This window comes from Plectropomus leopardus, chromosome 14 (genome assembly GCF_026936395.1).
Source record: "Plectropomus leopardus strain MGB_pleo_1.0 chromosome 14, ASM2693639v1, whole genome shotgun sequence".
Lineage (NCBI taxonomy): Eukaryota > Metazoa > Chordata > Actinopteri > Perciformes > Serranidae > Plectropomus > Plectropomus leopardus.
Window position 1 is genome coordinate 26,649,537 of NC_142189.1, and position 23,194 is coordinate 26,672,730.

Genomic DNA, 23,194 nt, shown 5'->3' on the forward strand with positions numbered 1-23,194 from the left:
GAATCCACTTCTTTTTATCATTTCATATAATTTTATCTTACTTTTACTTTTTACTTTGACTTGTACCATATTACTTTATTTTAATTTTACTATGTTAATCTAGTCTGTACACATAAAATCTATTGCACGCCTGTCCGTCCTTTGGAATGGATCCTCAATTACTCTTCCTGGGGATTATTCAGTTTTTTCACTGTAAAAGCATTTTGGGGGAATTTTACTTATCCAGAGGTGGGGCCATAAAGTCAGAAGGTATTGTATGCTACATAAGATGTAATTGTGCAACAGCATGAGTATCCATCCCAAACAGTTCAGTACAGGGCGTTGGGTATGCATCATCATAACTTGAGTACGCCCTGTGACCAAGACAGTCAGAATAGTTTATTTATGTTTACAACTTAGACATGCGGAACAGAAATTCTGCATTCTGCAATGTATCTGCAGCACATTAGCTGCTGTCAGCTAGTGTGCAAGTTAGCAAAGTAGCTTAGCAAAGTTATCCAAGTTTGTCAAGTTCAATGGACATTTTGTACATAAATGTATGGTAACGACTAAAGTCATGTATATCTGCAAAAAAAAAAAAAAAAAAAAAAGAAATCACTTCAAACATTTAATTTACGACACCGTCATCCAAATGTGTCAGTTCTCTGAATGAGACAAGCATCTCCCCACAGCGTTCAGGAAGCCTCCGACTACAGATTTGGACCATGCCAAAGGAATAACTACTGCTTTAGAGTGTTTATCGCTGAGGATTTCTGAATTTACTCATATGTTGTTCGTACAGAGTACCATAAAGCATATGGTCAAAGTGCTTGAGCTCAGCTACAATGTGCTTTCACTTGTGCATTATGATAACACACCTCCATGTTAGCCCATGAGACACAAGCCAAACTAAAACATCAAAGTAGACGTACATATCAAATAAATTTTTCCCAAAGATTGTTTCTCTCATTTTTGGTAGTTCTTATCACACTGATGTACGTTCAAGTGATTGTTTTTGTGATAGGTTTGGTCTTCATATACAGTCAATGGTTGAGTTTGATAAAGTTCAGAAAAACAAGATTTAATCCGTTTGAACTTGTTTTTTTTGAGGAAGTGAGAGACCAATCCAAAAATGTGTCCTTAGTTTCAAGTATCAAAAACTAGTAGGCAGCATCAAAGGCTTCCTCAAACTTGTAATTTTCTTGATCATTTTTTTTTTTTTATTTGAATCATAGTTTTTTAATTGTAGACTGTACTTTGTTAGACAAAGGTCTGTTGAACTGCTTCGCTTCTTTCAGTAGATGAAGAGTAAGGCTGTGTGGTTCACCTCACCTCGTTCCTATGAACTTGACCATTTGTGCAATCCATGTCAAACAGCCTAGTCTAGCTGTAAGCTTACAAGAAACCCACACATCGCCTGAGTGTCTCAGTGTCTGTTTGTATTCAGACTTGAGATCAGGAACTGGAACTGAAACAAGGAACTCCAGTTTGTTCTGGAATTTCTCTCCAAAGTCTCTTCATTTCTTCTCTGTGCATTTATGAAACAGGTTCGTGAAGCCCTGGGATACGGGGGATTTTATGGCTCCATGTGAAACATTTACACGTAGCACAAAAGCAGTTTGCCTAAGCTCAGGCTGTGCCAGGACTGTATTGAAAGCAGCAGTGCTTTAAACTAAATGCTAATGTCTGTATGCTAATACACTCACAATGATCATACCAACATATTACTGTCAAGCAGGTACACTGTTCACCATATTCACCCTCTTGGTCTGCTGCATGCAAATATTTTCTAATTCGCTCTAAATACACAAAGTACAGCTTAGGCTGATGGGTGTCAATAGTTTTGCAGGTATCTAATCATAAACCAAGAACTGCTTCTCAAATTCACAATGTGAATTGCTGATTGCTAAGGTGGCTGTTTGGCGGCACCTGGAAGTTACTCTATGTCCGCCCAGATTCTTTATACGTACTTACAATGTATCTAGAATATTGTCATCCTGTAGGGACAATAGATGTCTCTACACAATGCCATGGCGATTTATCTAAAAACCAAACCTAGCATGAAATTAATTAATATATTTTTCCCTACATGTGTATCCTCTGTATCATTGTGCTCTCTCTAAATTCAAACGTTTGTCAAATGCATTTTCAAAAATGCACACTGTGCACTGTGCTCCAATAGAGTGGTGCGATAAATGACTAAATGGTATACATATACATATGTATAACAGCACACCTAATGAACAGTCCAGCTCCAAGGCTAAATTGATGTGTGGGCAACCCTGTTAAGCACTGAAAAAGAGAAATATTTTGGCTTCAGTTTTTAATGTTCAGTAATGTTTTGGCCACAAGTAGGGTTTCCTACACTTTGATTTATTTGTGGCGGCCTGCCACAATCAAAACAAGTGCTGCCACAAACTGACTTTATACTTTTGTAGCCCTCCTAACTACCCATTAGGGGAGCTACTGGAATATACTGTATACCAAATCGGTTATTCATTGCAGCACCTTAGAGTGCAGAGTGTACTCTGGGCACAAACGGAGCATCAGAATGCCAGGCGAGGGGAAATTGTCTAAGCTATGTTCACGGACCCACAAAAACATCAGCTTTTAGAGAGGGGACACAGGATAATAAAAAAAGGGACACACACACACACACACACACACACACTTACACAAAAAGAATGGCAAGTTTTGCTTGCCCACCAGCCCTTTTGTCAGCTACCGCCATACATATAGACTCTATTTCTGTGGGAAACACTGCATAACTTTATGCTAGAACTAAAAACTATAACTTGAAATATGAGAGCATGTGAAGTCTCAATAAATCCAACAGCCAAGATGAAATTCAACATGTAATCCAAAATCGTGAAAAGAAATATATAAGGTATGAATTCCAGTAATTATACCTTACAGGAAGTAAGTCACAAGGAGTCAAATTAGCAATAATCCACTAAAGCTTCTTAAATAAATAGAAATTACAGGGGTATAATGTTGTTGCTGTGCAGGTTGCTGATAGTATTACGATAGCTTTTTACTGGATAAGTGACAATATCAACCTAATGTGACATGTCAGGGCCAGAGACATGTAAAAAAACACAATGTGCATCACAACAATCTAAACAGGCATGAATTAAGAAAAAATAACCAGATAATATCCAAGTAATACTAAATTAATAAGCAAGGTATGAGTGATTGCATTAAGGGTGATTTACTTCTTAATTCCTGCCTTGCAACGCAACCACAGGTATTGTGCACAAAAATGTCGACTTGTTCATTTTGGCTTTCTCCACACCCTCACCTTAGGGATTGTCTAGAAATTGTAGGGGCAGGAATCTGAAGCCTCTGCTTAAGGGTGTGAAAGGCTTATCTAGTCTGCTGGATTAGATTATTTTGGAAGACTGCATGAGTTTTCACCTACTGCGGTTCAAATATTTTGGTTAAATCCATCGAGTGAAATGGACTGCTTTTGCACGGATCCTACAGACTTTTTTAATATCGTTGCAATAACATGAAGAAAGGCCAAAGCATGTATAACTCTCACCTTAGCACTTGAACAACCCGTCCACAAACACAAACTCTCAACTTTTCTAATGCCCCAGTATTATCAGTGAGTTTGAACAGGCTGTACTTTCCCTGTTCCCTCAGTACGTGAAATGTTTCAAGTGCTATACTGGTCAGATTCCAGCAAGTCACAGGCCTGGAAACTCACAAGCACAGAGACATAATTCACCTCTGTCATTTTGACAAGACATAGCATGCTTTAAACTGAAGTGGTGTCTTGCAGAACAATCGTTTCATTGATAGAGTGTTGTATGTTTGATATAGAATCTAGGGCATACGACTCGATTGTCCAGGTGTGTATGTACACACAATCCTGTACAAACTGACTCAGCAGGGCATGAAACTTGGTAATAGAGAACAGATATACACTACAGGTGTACTGTCTACAGGGCATATTCTAAACATGTACAAGCCTGTCAGTTTCTTGAAATCTATGGATAAAAGGGTTATGAGCTTGAAAGAGAACAGTATATCTACAGTTGTTTAAAACGCACGCACAAGTGTGTAGGAAGCAAAAGAGTGGCAGGAATTAGACCTTGAATGAATCTTTGACTGACATCTGAAAGCCAACACCATATTGTCTATATCATGCAGTTTATGTTACTGAAATAATGGTGTCAGTGAACACCGCAGGTTAAACCACGGAAAGACTGGTGTATCACTTACAAAAGCGTTTCTGTATTAGGTCATAGAGTCCTTGAATAACCTCTTTAAAGGGATTCTTAATTCCCTAAATGATTATCAATGCATATCAATTACTCACCTAGTGAAAAAAACAGAAAACTTTTCCTTGCATGCCTCCAGTAAACAAAAATCCCAAACTAGAAAATTCTTTATGAATTAAAATCACAGGGGTCTGCGTTGACAACAGCAAAACTAAATTAAATCATTCATATAGAAACACTGTCCACAACTTGGGCAGAATAATCCAAGTCTCATTTCTCAAATCATATATTCAGTTCTTCCCAAATGCATGCATTTTTGTGAAACCTATATGTACTCTCTTTAGAACCAGTATCCACTGACATAAACAGTTATTTTACTTAATGTACAGAGGAGTTACTGGTCCACCAAATCCTAACTCAATACATTAGTTTGTTTGTGTTGTTGTGACTCTGGTGTATTAAAGGGCGGTTCTGATTCACCAAGTAACACAACGACACAAGCAAAATACTAATCGAGGCAGGGGGGGACCAGCAGCTCCAGTGTTGAGCAATGTAAAATTATTGTTTTTGTCAGCGAAGTCTGGATTTAAAGAAAGCATAAAAAAGTTTCACTTTCGGTTCAGTTTCCAGTAAGGCGGGACAGTCTTTTTGCTAAACTACTGAGCACGTGACTTGATGAATCAGCATCTGACATTGTATGTTGATTTAATTATTCTGCACAAGTTATGTGAGAGTTGGTTAACAGATGTTTAAAGGTAGTTGTGCTGTTGTTACACCTGGACCCCAATAACTTCAATTTATCAAAAATTCTCACCATTTTTGGATTCTTTGTTTACCCAAGGCATATGAGAAAAGCATGATTTTTTAATTCAAATTAAGTATAACATGAGGTGAAGATCTGATGTATAAATGATAATTTGGGAGGTGAAGTATTCCTTTAAAGTACCTTATTGCCTCAATAAGCTGCATGTCACAGTCACTGCTGACTCTCCAACTGCTGAACACGATGGTGAATGATCCAAACTACAATAATTTAATGTCTGTTGTTTTCAGAATATCAGTACGCATCAGCCCCTTTCACCTGATGCAGTCGCCTCACATTGCTCCCTCTGCTAAGATCTGATCAGCTCTGAACAGATCGACAGATCAATTATCAACCCTGCAAGTCACAAACTGCTGCTGAGGAAAAAGAACTTATATGGAGCTTATGATGTGATCACTGACCTGCAAAAACCTCTGAATTTAGAGAAGAACGCAGAATAATACAAAGAAACACACAAACATTGAAAAGAAAAAAAAACATTGTCGTCATGCTACGGCTTTCCTTAAAAATCCATTTGGCAAAGCTTGTGTTGTCCTTGGTAGTGAAATGATTTTTAATTAAATAGCTGCAGAATTTCTGTTGATAATTCTATTAATTTAATACCAGCATATCAGCATGTTTTAACTTTAGTGTTCAGTGTGACAGCAGTAATCACGTAATATATACAGCGCTAAGAACAGATCGGCATCATGCAAAAACATTTTTTTGCCAACAATATATATCAAACAAAAAACAGAGATGGTGTGTTAAGTTGCTGTGAAATTAACCATTTTTATAATGAAGATAATGTTATCTCAGAGCCCCTCAGTGCAGAGTCTCTTCCTCTGTGCCACTGCATGGCGTCCGCTGCTGCAGCTTCTAACAAAGGGCAGCATGACAGTCAAGCGTGTTGACTATGCAGAAAAGTCTGGGGACCAAAATGTCCCCAGATTCTGCAGCATCCGCAGCAAAGTCTGGGGACCAAAATGTCCCCAGAAGTAAACTACGCAGCACACTTATGATAAATAAACAAACAAACAAAAAACGATTGCTCGACTTGAATCAGTCTAAGTTGACTGAGGGGTTTCAGACTGATTATTCGAGTCTCTGACTCTCAGGGGACAGCCCTGGTGCCCAGAAGCACAGCTGCAATTGGATGATAATGTTGCTCCAAATCTGTAAGATGTTTAAGTGGGCAATTTTTTGTCAGTTCCCCATGACATTTATGAGCATCATAAATGTCATGATTATGATGAATTTCAGCTTGTTTCAGAATTCCTCTAGCCCAAGCAGCTTTAGCCACCGGCCTGTAGATGTTTTGGAAGCAAAGACCAGCCAATCACAGCACATTTGAACCAAAATGTGACTATTTACTTTCTCAGTAAACAGACAACCAACACAAAGAAACAATACACTGGAATACCCGGTCAAGCTGAATGACGAAGATGTTATCATTGTCATGTAATTAATTGTGCATCCTTCATCATATGACTCAGACTGTTTTTACCATTGTATTAGTCATCAGATTCAGTCACAACATCAACTAGATTAAGCCAGATATAATTGACACTTAACAGAAAGATGCACAGCAGGTTTTTTATTTAAGCATCAACCGTTATGCAACGCTTGCCCTTCTCATACCACATCAGCATCTGTCATTGTATGTTGACCTGGCAGCATATGACAATAACAGCTGAGTCACAGGCGGTAGATGTCGACTCATCAACAAACTGGTTTTGATGCAAATCTTAATGGTTTTAAATAAGAGAAGGGGAAAAATAAAAGAGACGTGAAATATCTTGGTTAAATAAAGAACTGGAAATTTCTGTGCAGTTATCGTGACCACTTGAGGTTCACCAGCTTCTTTTTGAATCTTTAATTTATCCAGGGAAGAGTGACTCAGCATGCTATTCTCAGTCACACAGCTCTCCACGTTTTCATCAAGAAGCTTCCTCAGTTTTGCACCGCTGGGCCAAGCGCCTTGCTCAATGTCACCAAAACAAACTGAGATCAGTCTGCGTTTTCACACTCACTTTCCTCACTTCCCACAAAGTGAAGAACTAATACATAAAATTAAATATCTGAACTGCACTTCACAACATCTCGTGTTCTGCATGCACGCCCTCCTCGCCGTGTCTGTTTACCTCTCTGTGCCTCTTTCAAACTTGACGATACTAGCTCAGCCAAAGCTCAATGCCACAGCGGTTAGTTTGCTAAATTGCCAGGGGGGAAAACAGTCACTCTGTGAGATGTTCTACCCACACGCCTCAGCCCTTCACTCAGCTTGTCAGTTCGTGAAACAAAGAGCACTAGTTTACGAAGAAGGAGTCTATGGTCTGCCACGGGCCAACAGAGGAACTCCAATGACTCATTAGCTTCACTATTAATACGTTTACATTTAGGGACTGTACTTTATTTATCAGAGGAGAGGGGCAGCTGGGGGTGTGACTTCATATCTTGACCCTGCTTGAAGTTAGAAATATATTTTCTTGAGCCTTGATGAATATCTGGGGGAAAATGCATAGCCCTCCCTCCACCATAAATAACTATATATATATATATATATATATATATATATATATTCACATCAAAAGTAGGCAGTTTTGCAACAACCAAACAGCATAAGAGCTAAAGTTATCACCAAAACAAGCAGCTAATTTCTTAAGCAAAATGCAAATCCCCCTAAAAAATGATGCGTCCAAAGACAATCCACAATTTGAAAACAGTTGTTTTTTTCCATTTCTTGCTATGATAAATGATGCAATTTTAGTAATTTTTACAGAAAACATGCCTTTCAAACATGGCAGCATAACTCAGGGATGGCAAAATAAAACCATTTTAAGTGTCAATTCCCTAAGTCAAAATAAAAATCACAACTACTTCCCCTGTGCTTTAAAAAAAACATGCCTCACCCATTTTGCACCCCAGACCCCCAATAACCAACAATCCCTTACATATATTTTTTTTAAAAAGTATGATTTTGTTCTGCACTTCCATCACTCAGCCCTCACAGTAAACAGGGATAATGATATCTATTTTGACAGAAGAACATTATTTTTGAATTTAAGTTTTAAAACTATGGCAATGTTACAGATGTTACTTAGACTTTTTCTTTATCTCTAAGTCAAACCCATGGCTGCAAAAATGGACAAAAATGAAAATACAACAAATTAAAATGATGTTTTAATCTTACAGGTGGCTGTGGAAGCTGTCCAGTTCATCAGGGAAGAACACCTCTCCTCCTCCTCCTCCTCCTCCTCCTCCTCCTCCTTCTCCTTCTTTGTGTTTAGATTTCTTCCGTTTCAGCCTGAAAGGCAACAGCCGCTTATCCTTCTTCACTTTTGGGGAAATGGGTGAAACCTCCTCCGGCATTGTGGCGCTGTGTCCCGGGCTGAGGGGACCGGGGCTCGCGGGTGAAGTCTCTGTCCAGTCTCTTGGGCTGGTAGCTTCTCCATCTTTGAGGGTGCTCGAGCGTTTCCGCTCTTTACTTTCTTTATCGGGTGACTTTAATTTAAACAAGCCCTTTATTTTTAGGGTGCTGGGCTTACTCATGGTGTCTGTCAACGATGTCCTCGCTCACAAAGTGCGGAAGGAAAATAAACGCATGAGGAGAGTTGTCCTACTTATAGCTGCTGGAGGAGTGATTCACCGGGCTAACCTGCAGAGCGAGTTACATGCCGCGAGGGTTTGGACTTGCCCACACCGGTCGCGCGCGCCATCAGATTAAAGGAAAGTGTAGCTGGAGAAAAAATAATACTTCCGACTACTACCTTCAAAATAAAAATGTTTTCTTACCATTATCGATGTTTGTTGGCTATCTATTTAACGCATATATGCTGAAACCACATACACACGTTACCAGCCCCAAACCAAATTAAAGTATATTTTGACCAGACATCCATAAGAAAGATACTTAACCCCTTGAAACTTGAGAAATCTGGCGTGATTTCTTTCCAAAACATATAAAGAAGGCAATGAGTAAGATATAAGTGAAAAGTTACACAAAAAGAAAAAAAAACATGTAAAATTTGCACAAAAAAGAAAAACAGAATAAAGACATGTAATGACCTGAAAAAAGGTGCTACAATTAAAACAAAAATAAAAAGTAGAATTAACAATATTAAATAAACATTTTTCCCCTTATGTCCCAATTTTATATATATATATATATATATATATATATATATATATATATATATATATATATATATAACAATTCTCAATCTGTTTTCTAATCAGCAATTAACCTGCTTTTTTAATTCAATTAATTAATTAATGATAATTCATTAATTTAATTATGAGATACAATTGCATTTTCCCAGAATCCAAGGTTAGATTTTTAAAGGGTTTCTTTTGTCCAACCGACAATCTAAAACCTAAACACACTCACTATGGGACACAGAAAAGCATCAAACCCTCACATTTGAGAAGCTGACTCCAGTTTGACATCAAGGCCGTATTGTAAAGTGACCAAATCAATTATAAAAATAGTTTCTGTTTAATTGTCTGGCACTGGACTAATTGATTTAATGAGTTATTGTTTCAACTTTTGTATAGTTTCAACATCCCCCAGGTTTCATAAATCCCAAGACCTCAGTGCTATCAGTGGTAGCTGTCGGACTTGTTCTATCTTTACATAGCCTGTATATGTATTCCAATCATTCAGAGTATTCAGAACAACCTAAGTTCTTGACTCCTTCAATCTGAAATCTATTAACACACAGAATGCCCACTATGACTATGCAGTTTAACTTGTTTCAGATAAAGCTGAGGTGGAGACATAAAGTTCAAAGAAGTAAGAAGTAGATACAGGCATGGCTGGAGTCTTGTTTTTTACCAGCCAGGACAACACTGTGACGGCTGGTGCTGTTTTCACCACGAGTCTGTGTGTGTGTGTGTGTGTGTGTGTGTGTGTGTGTGTGTGTCATCATGGGGAAATTTGGTTCTGATGAAAACCACAGAAACTGTTTTGAATATTTTGCCAGGTGTGTCTACCTGTCTGTCTGTCTGTGGACAGATTTGTCAACATGACAGCATTGCAACTGTACAAGCATGATGCAGTAATGAAACTTTGCAGGTGTGTGGTTGAGATTGAAACGGAGGTTGATTTAGAAAATGGTAGAAAATGCGTGTGGTCCAAACAAGAGGAGTATTATGTAAAGAAGGGGCCCCACTTTACACCCCTGGCTAACACTAGATTTAAGTTGCAGATTGCTGTATTATGACTGGAGTAATCCCACTGCAAGATCATTTCTAGTTTTTCTTTTTTGCAATTGTTAAAGCACTAATATCATAACCCAACTGCCAGAATAGATGTGGCATTGTATATTTTTGCAAACCCCAAAAATATACATATGTTTGTACATTTTGTAGCTGATATGCTGTGGCATGAAACTTTCCTTTTCAATTTAAAATTTGTTGTTGTGACAACCTTGTGGATAATGTGTGATTAAGTTAAAGCAAACAAATTTGGTTGGTGTCAATTAGGAAAATATTACATTTTGGTTTAAAAGATGCAGTTTCGTCGCCACAACCATGGTTGGAAATGTCCCCCGCTCTCGTCTCACCTAGAAATCACACCATTCACCATTCCTTCCTTCATGAGAAAATCAGCTCACATGTACATGCAAATTGAACTACGTCGCTTTAGAAATGTTGATATTATATGTACGAAAATTACATTGTGAAGCATAAATAGTTTGCAGAAAAGGACAATGCAATGATTTTTTCTGATGACTGGGCTGAATATCCCCTTGTTGGAATTATCAGTTTTACTAGTTTGGGGTCCACATAATCCACTCCTGTGGGAGTTAAAACCAACTACAACAACAATGCAATGTGATTTATGGATATGTCATTGTAGTATTAATCTGTATGTTGATATAAATTGTGTTATTCTCTCACACATTAGGAATAGGCTACTTCATTTTGACGTTACATGAAAAAGCTTTTATTTTGAAAGCCAAAACTCAACTGTCAGCATCTTGCTTGCTGCAGCTCAGACTCTTGAATTTCCCAGCACAACTTTTCCAATTTAGTCTCACCTTGATGCAAACCTCCACTTGTCCTTTAACTGTATTGTTACACTCTTTGTAATTATAATGATTTTATATTTGTATATGGGTGTGGATGTGTGTTTTTCTCTAAATTTAGCAAAAAAAAGTTACCACACACTGCATAAAAAGATGTCAATTATGTAGAATATTATAGTGATTATGGTTTCATTCTGCATTTGAACATGGAGTTCCTCATCTACACCATAAGCTGTTTAAATGTTATTACTTTAAGAACAGCATTTTCTCCTTAAACCAGCAATAATGAGGTATAGATCGTTCATTCACGTCACATAAAGCTTTACATTAAGATTTAAAGTGATACTAATGATTGTTTCAAAAATAAAAGCTCACTTGAGATGGTTTTACCCTCCACTGTCCCTGCAAACGGTGACTTGAAATTAACATATGCATCTAGCATTCTGTCCATATAAATAAATAATTAGCTATAGTTCTAAAAGTTGTGATGTACTTTTTCCAACGTGTGTCAGTCTTGAGGTCCACTAGTTAACAATCCATTGAATAACAGCTCTATCTGCTGGTCATATAGAGGAATAACAGCCACAGTCTGTATTAATGTTTGCATTAGTGTCTAGTCCAGAATTTCATCTTGTCAAACCACAAGCCTGATACAAAGACAAATAAATGTATCAAAAATATCACAATAGACTGTCTGGGAATCATAAGGAACGATCTGAGACGATCTGACAATAATATAATAATATAATAAATAGTTTTCTACCAAAAAAAAACCATGAAATTAGCAGAGGACTTTTATTTTGACAGAGATAAAGATATTTACACCATAACATTACATTAATATTAACTGATGCCCAGAATTGTATCTAAAAATACCCCATTTCATGTGAGCTGCTTTTATTGCTGAAATGAAACCTACATTTTTGGCAAATAAAAATATTTAAGTTAACCTTACTTAACCTATGATGGAAATGAAAAAGAAAACCATATGGAAAACAAATTCTCAGTAAAACCAAACTGAGGTTTGGGGGCACGACAGGAAACAAGAAACATGGTTTCTGTGTGTGAGCATGTGAGTACACTTGTGTGTGTGTTCAAAGAAAATGAAAGTGAGGGAGCGCAACAAACTCTTGTTCAAACACTATTTGGACTTTCATTTGCAACTTGTTTTCTTCACGTTTCTAAAAATTTGATGACATATACAAGCTCATGAGAACAAATTCATTTTTGTGTCAGCGTGACCTTTGAGGGGGCAGCTGTCAAGACTGTGAACAATTGTGATAAATAAACCAGTTTGAATCAAAGCAAAAGAAAACCTCCAAAAGTGCTCAGAACGTGCAGGGGGTGGGATGTCCCTGCACGAGAGCGTAGCATCAAAAAGCAGGAAGATCAGTGATGCACTGTACTCACACAGTAGCAGAGCCTGAGAGACGGAGGCTTTGATTTTATCTTCTCCTTCTTTTGATATTTTGAGCGCACAGTATTTGTGACATAAAGCCCCCATATTGAACTCTGCCTTCATATGCAGCTGTAGAGGAGGAATATTCTTCACTCGCTTCTGACTTGACGACATCAGACCCGGAGGATAAAGAAATTAACTGACAGAGAATCATCGTTCCGTAAGGTATGTGTGACCTGATCAGAAAATAAAGGCACAACTAAGCATTAAATGCTCCAAATTCTGTGTTGGATTATTATTTGTTTTTGTCTTTAGATTAGTAAGTGTATAACTTATTTTGATTTGTCTATGTTTTATTTATTTGGCAGCATTTAAGTGTGAAATTGCAATTAAATGGTTTGTCTGTAACATAGTGCATGGGATACATGTTAAATGTTTAAAACTGCCCTGCATTCATCATTATTAAAGTTTTATCATGACTGATCAGCTTTAAACCTTTAAAGTTATTGTCACTTTTCAGTGCCTTTAGTTTCAGGGATAATATTTCACACACACAGAATGCTTTTACAGAACAGTCAGTTCTGTAAAATATGAAAACAATATTTACAGAGCACTTCAAGTTCTCAAAATGTGTTCCTGAAAAGAAGGCAGGTGCTTTTTTCTTTCATTATCTTCTCACACAGATATACATGTACAAAACCTGATACCTTCCTCTTCAGCGAGTGCCACTGTGCTACTATGTATAATCTTACTGTAGTGATTTGTGAGAAGTGAAAGCGCTGAAACAAGAGATAAAAGTGTGTCATGTTTGTTCCTTATCAGGTTTTTTGAAAAAATTAAATGTAAGCACGTATTGTGTGTCTCACATAATAATATTTGCTTAAAGGAGAAATCCTGTTTTCAAAGGTGTAATTATGGACACTGCAGATAGTGTGGATGCACTGGTTTGCTACAGCAAACAACACCACTTGACATTGTGATTATATCTTGTTTTGTATATGAAAAGGCAAAGTCATCATTATTATGGTTTCCTTTTTTTTGTAAAAGTCAGTAGTAACTAATAATATCATTGATCTACATGAACAATAAAATCTATTTAATACATTTGATAATAATTTCATTTTATCATGAGCTGAGTAATATGTAAACTGATGTTGAGCAGTTTCTTGTTGTTGTTTTTATTTATTCATTTATATATTCAATTTAGTCCCAGTTTTGTTGGTTAAAAATGTTTAGTTTGAGGTAGTTTTTATTTGTTTCAGTAGGTTATTGATTTTTAAAATTTATATTTTTTTAATATTTATTATGAAATGGGGGGTATTTCTCTGGGGCAAGATTTAAAATGTTCAGAATAGTTACATAACAAACAACACTTTGGGAAGGCAACGTACATACGTACGTCTCCACAACCTAAAAATATGCATCAGTGCCTCCTAATGCTTGAGTAATATGTAAACTGATGTTGAGCAGTTTCTTGTTGTTGTTTTTATTTATTCATTTATGTATTCAAATTAGTCCCAGTTTTGTTGGTTAAAAATGTTTAGTTTGAGGTAGTTTTTATTTGTTTCAGTAGGTTATTGATTTTTAAAATTTATCTCTTTTTAATATTTATTATGAAATGGGGGGTATTTCTCTGGGGCAAGATTTAAGATGTTCAGAATAGTTACATAACAAACAACACTTGTACACACGTACGTCTCCACAACCTAAAAATATGCATCAGTGCCTCCTAATGCTTATTCTTTTGACAAATTTGACCAAATTGGAAGAAACTTAAAATTGGGGAACATAAAAAAATTAAATATTCTTTCATTTATATATATATATATATATATATATATATATATATATATATATATATATATATATATATATATATATATATATATATATATGTACATATATTCTTTATTTCTATTTTATCATTTCAATCTGAACTTGATTTCTACAATATATATAATTCGATTATTATATATTGTTTCAGTTTGGTTTTTTAATCTAAAATCTATTTTTCATTTTTATTTTGGTTAACTAAAATAGTTTTCACAATTACTTTCAATTTGTTTGTTCAGTTTTAGTGAAATAGTACCCGGTGTTTGCCGTCTGTTATGAGTCCTCTGTCAGTGTTTCTCTTGTTTGAGGTGTAAACTAACATGGATGATAAACTTACCTAAATACGACAACATTACCCCGGAGCGGAGCCCGTCGTTGCTACCTTACATCTCTGCCTGTGTTTATCATTGTGCTGCATTGTTCGTGTAAATTTAAAGTTAATCAGTTCAAACAGAAAAAAATATATATCAAAAGAATCTAATGTTCTCGTGTCACGCAGAGAAACACTTTGATCACTGTCTTATTCATTCTCAGAATGACAGCATGCTTTGCTGGTGTTTCCTGAGCCCCTTACATATCGCTGACCTTTCTACTCATGAGCTGATTCTTAGTGATGCATCTGAGATCCTTGATGATAAAGATCTTATCAACTTCTGCAATCAGACAAAGCGCAAAGTGCAGCCACCTGCAGCCTACCTTTACGCGCATTCACTTAATGTCTAATGGGGCTGAAATTGGGTCATTTGCACCCGAAAGGAAGAGCTGAACTAGAGCGTTGACTTTTATCCTGTAAACACACAAAAGGCTGTGATGTGACTTTCACCCAGTTCATGCAGGGCACGCACTGCTATCAGAATTATCAGAATGATGTGCTAGATATTTGATGGGAGCGCTTTTTATCTGAAAATTTTCTTAAAATGGTAATAAGTCAGAACCCATAACTGATTTGTTTGAGAATAAGAATAAAATCTATTTATTGGTAGTGGGGCGAGTATTCACGTCTTTTACTTTATTAAAAAAAAAAGTACAATAGTGTAAAACTGCTCCATAAGCGAGTAGGAGACACATCTCTCCAATATTCAAATATGCCCCCCCAGTATAATTATTCAAAAAATATATAAATAAAAATTACTATGCTACGACAGGCAACCATGCTCCATGGAAATAATCGTTATAATCATAAATAAACTTAATACATTGCCATTATTACTGTTACTACTGGTAGTATTACAGAGTAATGCAGTTCTGTGGTTTGTGCAAGTGGCCATTGTCGACTGCTGTGAGTACATCAGTGTCAAACACTGTGCTGTCTCGAAATTTCATTACTTCAATTTATTATCAATTTTTAAATAAGTTTATTACGAGTTTCATGTGGGCTGCATCATTGCTGATTGTTAGAGTTTTGTAAAGTGTAAGTGTATCATAAAAGACAAACTAAGGTACTGAAAAAACTCAAGTATAGCAGGTCATAAAAAGTTATATATAAGTCATAGTGTTTATGGCCATATGCCATGGTGAACCACTGGGGTTTCAGCATTTTTTTTTTTTGTTTTTGTTGTTTTTGTTTTGGTAAATGTCCAAAGATGGGCTTTCAATTGTAAAGTACTGCATTATAGCCTGTAAGATCTGTAATGTCCTAATAGGTGAATAAACTTTGAAAACAAATGGCCTACAAAGTACAATACTTCCTTCTGAAATGTGGTGGAGCAGAAACATGAAGTAGTATTGCATGTAGTGTGAAATAAAAATCCACAAGTAAATTTAGCTCAAAACTGTACTGCTTGAGTAAATCTACTTACTGTAGTTACACTCCACCACTTCTCTTTAAAAAGTAGGCCTTGTAAAATGTGATGCTGAGGTACAGATCCTCATAGAAATGTTCGACTTTTTGTTGTATTTTGCTAATTATTTCCTTTTTGTTGTACATCTTTTCTTCTCCAGGTGAAAAAAATGGAATCTTCTACTCTAGATTATGACTACAGTCAGACTACAGACGATTACATAGAGAATGGGCTGTGCAACCTCGACCCTGACCCCATGGAGGTTATCACCCAAACATACATCCACTCCATCATCTGCGCCTTTGGCCTGATCGGCAACGCTCTTGTGATTGTCACCTACATATTCTACAAGAGAACCAAAACGATGACTGACGTCTATCTCTACAACGTAGCTGTTGCAGACCTCATCTTTGTGATCGCTCTGCCGTTTATCATCTACAACGAGCAGCACAGTTGGTCAATGGGTGCCGTGGCGTGCAAGATGCTGAGGTCAGCCTACAGTATCAACCTCTACAGCGGCATGCTACTGCTCGCGTGCATTAGTGGTGACCGTTACGTCGCTATAGTCCAGGCCAGGAGATCTTTCGGTGCGCGCACGCACGCTCTGACCTACAGCCGCCTTATCTGCTCAGCTGTTTGGGTGTTTGCAGTGGCTTTAACACTACCCACACTCCTCTACACCGAGCGCTTTGAGGAGCAGACTCTGGGGGCTGAAACTGTCACTGTGATGTGTCAGCTGTCTTTCAGCAAGAACCAAACTGCAAAGCTGATGAAGGTGGTGGTTCCCAGCCTTCAGATGGCTGTCGGCTTCCTGCTGCCTCTGTCGGTGATGGTGTTCTGCTACTCCAGCATTGTGTGCACGCTGCTGAGAGCGCAGAGCAGCCAGAGGCACAAGGCCGTGCGAGTGATTTTGGCAGTTGTCGTGGTTTTTATCGTTTGTCACCTCCCCTACAATGTCACTCTGCTGAGCCACACTCTGTCGCTTTTTAAAGAGAGGAGCTGTAAGGTGGAAAGGATGAAACTCCAAGTGCTGGCCATTTCCAGGAGCGTAGCTTACCTCCACTGCTGCCTCAATCCCATCCTCTATGCCTTCATCGGGGTGAAGTTCAGGAGCCACTTTCAGCAGATAATGAGGGACTTGTGGTGCTTTAGCAAAAAGTACATCTACAATGCTCGCACGTCACGCGCCACGTCTGATGTTTGCATCTCAGGCCGCGTGTCTTCAGATGGCTGCAACAACATGACATCATTCAGTGCATGACACTGTAGTGGTACAAACCTTCTACAGGGCGTTATTAGCAATGCCAGTGATCAAACAGCTTCTTACTTTCCTAAACTCTTACTTTGCTCTTGCTGTACATAAGCAGAAGTGAAAGTAGCTGTGCTTCAATTTGATATTCTGTGATATTGTAGAAGTCTTATTTTCCACACTGCTCGAAAAGGCACAGATTGACAGTCAGTTTCATTCGGATATTTTGTTGTATTTTTCTCACCATACTGTAAAAAAACCCTCTTTGTTCCATGTATTTCTATGCATGCAAGATAAGAATGTCACCACCTCTGTATGTTGCTAATCCCTTCATATTTTCCAGAACCATATACAGTACTTACTCATATTGTTATAATGAGTTCTTATATATTGCATGTCTGATTGTATTTTTCTGTCACACTTTCTGAATAAACACGGCCTATAAAAAATAAACATTTCTTTCCAGTTCTATCCAAAATTAAATTGGAAATCCAAGTCCAATAATAAATGAGGCATTTAATAAATAATTGTTAGTGTTTGTTTTTTTAAATTATACTATCAATACAAACTTTCAATCACAACATGTTTTGAAAAATAGGTTTTGAGTCATTAAACGCACACACACACAGTTATATATACATGCATATATAAAACCTAGATAACTAAATATCTGATAACTATATATCTACTGTATATATGTATATATATATGTATATATATATATATATATATATATATATATATATATATATATATATATATATATATATATATATATATATATAAAACTTTCGCTATTAGTGCAGTTCTCCAATGGAAAGGGCTGTCAATTTGGGAAGTATGTTAAAGTTTTAATATAATTTAGCTGTTGTTAAACATGGACCCTTTTTATTTAACTTCATTAGAAACTGTCTTAGATTTTGGATCCTTCTTTTGTAGGCATACAAGGGAGACAAATTTTCCTCCACAAATTCAGTGTAACACAGGGTGAGTAACTGACATATAAATGATCATGTTGGGGTGATGTTTTCCTTTAGGATACCTGATACTGGATGACTATGGCACATATAACACACTTTGTAAAAACTTTGCTCAGATGGTGAGAGGGTTCATAAGCACAATTAAAGCAAAAATAATAACACCTACAAAGTAAAACCTAAATGTGACAGAATTTTATACTTACATAGACACAACTGAGCTTAAGCTGTGTAAACATCTGCTTGTTAACCTCCGGTCCTCTCTTGGAAACGCTGTTGTCTCACATATTCAGCAGGTGATGTCTGAAACATACAAACAAAAAAAAAAAGCATTTTAAGCATTTTAAGAATACATAGAAAATAACAAATTTGCTTTCATTTTTATCTAAAGCTGCACTTTTTGGAATTGTTTTCTTTGTGGGGAAAGACAAATTTCAAAACCTATCTCCCTGTACCCATGACTGTTGTTTCCTGTAGTTGGGTCAGAACAGACGTCATTGTCTGGCAAATGCTACCACAAGTTTCCAGAGTCAAGGGGTAAAAGTTTCAGAGTTTTGTAAGCAGAAGCAGTCAAAGTGGGACAACAGAGAAGTGCCTGCCATCTGAGGCACAGACTACAGACAGAAATGTAGCAGAGGTCCTAATAGAACCCAATCAAGTGCACATTAACAACAGCACGTAACGTAACAAAGCAGAACCTCAAATGAAAACTGATAACAACCATTTAATGGGCTGATAACATTCGATGCAGAATTTAAAAGCTGTTAGTGCAGCCAGATAGTTTGACAGCATGTCTTGAAAGCTCCTGAAGTGAGAATCATGTCAAACAGGGAGTGTGGTTACATGGACATGAATAACATATTTTATAAGGCCTATCCTGGTTATTCGGCATATAGTGTTTACATGCTAAAACCATACAAAAAAACAAAAAAACAAACCAACAACCAAAAACTAGATCATAAACAGGTTATTCATGTACATATAAACACAATCAGTGACTGATTTCGGTTTACTAGGGCATTTACTAAAAAGACATTTACTGCTAATGTAGTATAGCTTCTCCATATTGTAATTCTACTTATGACTACATATACACAACATCTCTTTTATGTCTGAAAATACACTTCCTGATTTTTTTTACTATTAATTCCTCTTTTGATGGTTTAAAGACAAATTTGAGATTTTGAGCTATAGAAACAAAACTGTATACAAAGGAAATATTTTAGGAGCATTACAAACACTGAGAAGAAGGTGAGAAGCTGAGGTGATGCTGATGATGAAGGCATTTTGAAAAGAGCTTGGATTTTCTTTCGAGACTGTGTGTCATACATGTAAACCAAACTCGCCTTCTTCACATATCAGAAACAGCTGTGTTACTGCACTATTTGCAAGACTAATACATCATAAAAGCAATAAGAAGAATAAGTAATGATAATAGTAATAATAACAATAATAAATAAAAATACCACCAACACTACTACCACTTCTGCTATGACTACTACTATTTTTTTCTACATGTATCTTGTTTTCATTTTCTATTCTAGCTCTGTGACTGTTTTAATTGCAGTTTTTTAATTGCATTTTGTCTTTTTAGAACATTTGTCTCAATAGTTCTGATATTTTATGTAAAGCACTTTTAAAATTGTCTTGTTGCTGAAATGTGCTACATCAATACCCTGCCTTGTCTAATTCAGTAACCATGAACTGACAGCTGATTGACATTTTCTAAAGTTTGCATTAAAACATTTAATGCAAACAGCCAGCTGTTGTTTATCACAGCACTGATACTGTACAATATAAAATAATATATTGACACCTTTACTAGAAAAGATAAATACACAAATGCAATATGCAAAACTGTGTATGGTTAACCACACGAGGAGCTGCATGGTGCTGACATGGCTGTTAATATCTAATATCTCCTTATCAGTTAAAGCACAGGGTACTCATTGGATAGTACACACTTATTAGTGACCAGGAGAAATATGACTGCCCCCTGTTACATAAAAGCAGCTGAAGGGGTACAGTTTGTCCTTTTTCATCCACTGGATGTCCTCAGTAAGCTTTGTTTAATCACTGATTTCACATGATGGATGATGCACCAGCATTTATCCTCTTCATGTTCCAAGTGATTTATTTTACAAATGAAGTCCTTCTTAGTTTAACTACTATTTCCTTTATGTCTCAGTTTGACAACCCTCCCACTTTGTTTGCTTGCTTTCCTCTTTTGTTGGTGTTTAAACCTGCACATCTGCACTGGAGGCTTCTCTTCTCTTACTTTAGCTCCACACACTCACTCGCTCTTACATCACACACTCCCAGCTATACTTTATATACCATACCCCAGCTCAGGATCATTTTTTGGGATTTCAGTCTCTTGTGCATTTGGAATATGTGTGGCGTTGCTAACCTGGAGCCAGCTGGTCACAGAGCTTAACTGTATGGAATTCCAGCACTGACATTACGCAATGTAAATCAGTCAATCAAATTGATATTTCACTCGAGACCCATTTTAGAAACATTTGAATGCCAGATGTGAACTGCAGTTAAACTCAGCTGGATGCAGGCGCAGTCTGGATTCATCTGGACACAAGAGAACACGTGTAGGACGAGCCATATGTTTCTCAGGTCGGTTGCCACAGCACCTGTCCACTGGGTGTCCTCAGTGAGCAGACTGTCTCTACACACCACCTGACCTGTCTTGTGACTTGCCTGTGCAGATGCTCCTTTCATAGGTGTTTGCAGCAATAACAGATAAAGACAAATATCAAAATCAGTCAACACATGATGTGTTTGTGCACGTGTGCCTCTTTCGCAGCTCACTGAAGATTTCAGAAACATGGATGCCATAATATTGCACAATTTTTCATGCATTGGTGTTAAAATGCCAGAGTATGTGGTGAACAGGTATAAGTAATAATACTAAAGGGGTACTTCAACCTTTTTCAAAATTCATACGTTATTTCTATGGTCTAAGACAATTCGCAAATATTAGTAAAACATAATCAACTCTCTCAAATGCTAAAACTCAAATTAATGATGTCATGGGGTTAAAGTTTGGAGCTGCTCCACTGATGATGAACTGGGAAAGAAACTATGATACAAATGTCAAATGAAGCAAAACTAGACTTATAAAATGTGCAAAAAGGTGTGCAGATGTTTTTTCCACAAGTGTTTTGTGGAATATTCCAGATTCTGTGGTTCCTCACCTTTCTGGTTGCTGCCATGAGGTTGCTGCAGGTTCCTACAGACTCCGTCACCTGCTCACCCAGCTGCTCCTCATCAGCAATCACTAACAGCTGCTGCTTGCCTGTTAGTTTAGTGTTGGTGCCCAGCTGTTCCTCTGAGCCTGTTACCTGTTTACCTGCTGCTGATCCCACCTGCCTGTTGTGGACTCAAGCCTGTAAAATCAACTTTACTGCGTTTTACTCCCACGTGTCTGCTTTTGGGTCTAGCCACCAGTTTCCCCAGATGTTGCACTACTTGAAGGCCCTGTGCGTATCAGTACACCCACACAGGTGATTTCACTTGTTTTGGAGGAGTAGAGCTCTTTTCAGGAGTGGGCAGAGTGTTTGATAGACATCTTCCTCACTCCACCTTCAACCTGAGCGGAGATCAATAAGAAAGCATTTGTAAAAATCATCTGTGTGTGTGTGTGTGTGTGTGTGCATGGTCCAGTCGCCAGAGTAAAATACTGGCATTGTACATTTCTGTAAAACAAATGTACATTATATATGTATGAGGTAGTTTAGATTACATGTATATGAGCTGAGTTTCTTACCAGCCAAGCAGCAGACAGCATGTTCAAGATCACCAAAAACAGGTGTGTTTTTTAACTACAGTTCTGAGTTCCTTTGAAATGAGCAAATTGGTTTGATTTCTTTGACATGGCAGAAAGGCAATGAGCAACTTTACAAGAGAAGTCCAAAAACTTACCAAGATATTAGTAAAAAAGTTACAAGAAAACTACCTGAAAAACAAAAAAAAGAAAGAAAATACAAACAAAAAAGCAACAAATAAAAAACGGGAAAATGACCAGAACTATATGCTGAAAATTAACTTTCTTTAAAAAAAAAAAAAAAAAAAAAAAAATTATACTAATTAAAAACACAGCTTTCTGGAACATTTTCTGTATTCTTTTGTTAATTTTTTGTTAACCTCCTTTTGACAAGACTTTGGTACATGCCAAGACATTTTTTGTAATAAATAAGTGGGCCTTTATTAAAGAACGTTTCGGACATGTCCTTCTATTTTTGTAGCGAAAAAAGTGGGTGTTTTTTATTAAGACTTCAGGACATGTCCAGATTTTTATGTGGTGGAAAAAGCAGGTATTTTTAAACAAATAGTTTGGGACGTGTTCAGCCATTTTTGTAGCAGTGACACTAAAAACACTGCAAGCAAGTTCAGGGCCTTACAACCAAAACAATGAGCTGAAAGACACTGAAATGCTCCAGAGCTGAGGGGAACTGCACAGTTAGTTAATGATTCATTGTGGGTTTGATACTGAAAGTGGCAGTCAAAGAATGTTTTAATCCCTGTAGACAATGGGTAGTGAAATGTGCACGATCACTTTGGCGATGATTTTGGAGGTTACATGAGAAGATAACTCGTTGACATTTCTCACATCGACGCCCTCTCTGTTGACATGAACCAGTCACCTCGGGTCAGGAATTATTGCATGAGGTGATAAATGACCCTCCATATATCTTCAGAGAAACAACAAATTCTAAAAGATCATTTTACTGTGGTGATTTAGAGACCCTTTAGCCTCAGGCTCATTCCAGATCACCCTCCGTCAGTCACACATGTTAGGAACATGCTAAAACAAGGTAGCGCTGTGTGCCATGTTTGGCGCCGCAGTGACTAAACGAGGTTCTCCTTTGAGGAACACTTTCCATGAGGGGTACTTTTTT

The 23,194-nt window shown here is 37.1% G+C and overlaps 2 protein-coding genes and 1 long non-coding RNA gene across 4 annotated transcripts in view; 1 reads left to right on the plus strand and 2 right to left on the minus strand.

The window, feature by feature from the left end:
- crybg1a (crystallin beta-gamma domain containing 1a) overlaps window positions 1-8,681 on the minus strand; it is a 60,049-nt gene extending 51,368 nt beyond the window's left edge. For both annotated transcript variants that reach the window (XM_088087701.1, XM_042500343.2), the window contains exon 1: window positions 8,204-8,681. In XM_088087701.1, the coding sequence (XP_087943827.1) occupies window positions 8,204-8,562 (359 nt within the window). In that variant the 5' untranslated portion in view covers window positions 8,563-8,681. The remainder of the gene's footprint in view (window positions 1-8,203) is intronic.
- A 3,409-nt stretch (window positions 8,682-12,090) lies between these two features.
- Window positions 12,091-17,820, plus strand: ccr6b (chemokine (C-C motif) receptor 6b). The gene is made up of 2 exons (XM_042501005.2): window positions 12,091-12,666; window positions 16,216-17,820. Exon 2 carries the CDS (start codon window positions 16,225-16,227, stop codon window positions 17,314-17,316), a length of 1,092 nt encoding a protein of 363 aa, XP_042356939.1. The 5' UTR covers window positions 12,091-12,666; window positions 16,216-16,224; the 3' UTR covers window positions 17,317-17,820.
- Window positions 17,147-21,943, minus strand: LOC148187505 (uncharacterized). Its single transcript, XR_015778756.1, has 3 exons — window positions 21,491-21,943; window positions 18,488-18,584; window positions 17,147-17,285 (listed from the first exon to the last, which is right to left on the minus strand). It is a non-coding gene; the product is annotated as an uncharacterized LOC148187505 (long non-coding RNA).
- Between the last annotated feature and the right edge of the window lie 1,251 nt (window positions 21,944-23,194).

Coding starts and splice junctions, on each gene's coding strand:
- ccr6b (XM_042501005.2), top strand. CDS start 16,225: ATGGAATCTTCTACTCTAGATTATGACTACAGTCAGACTACAGACGAT.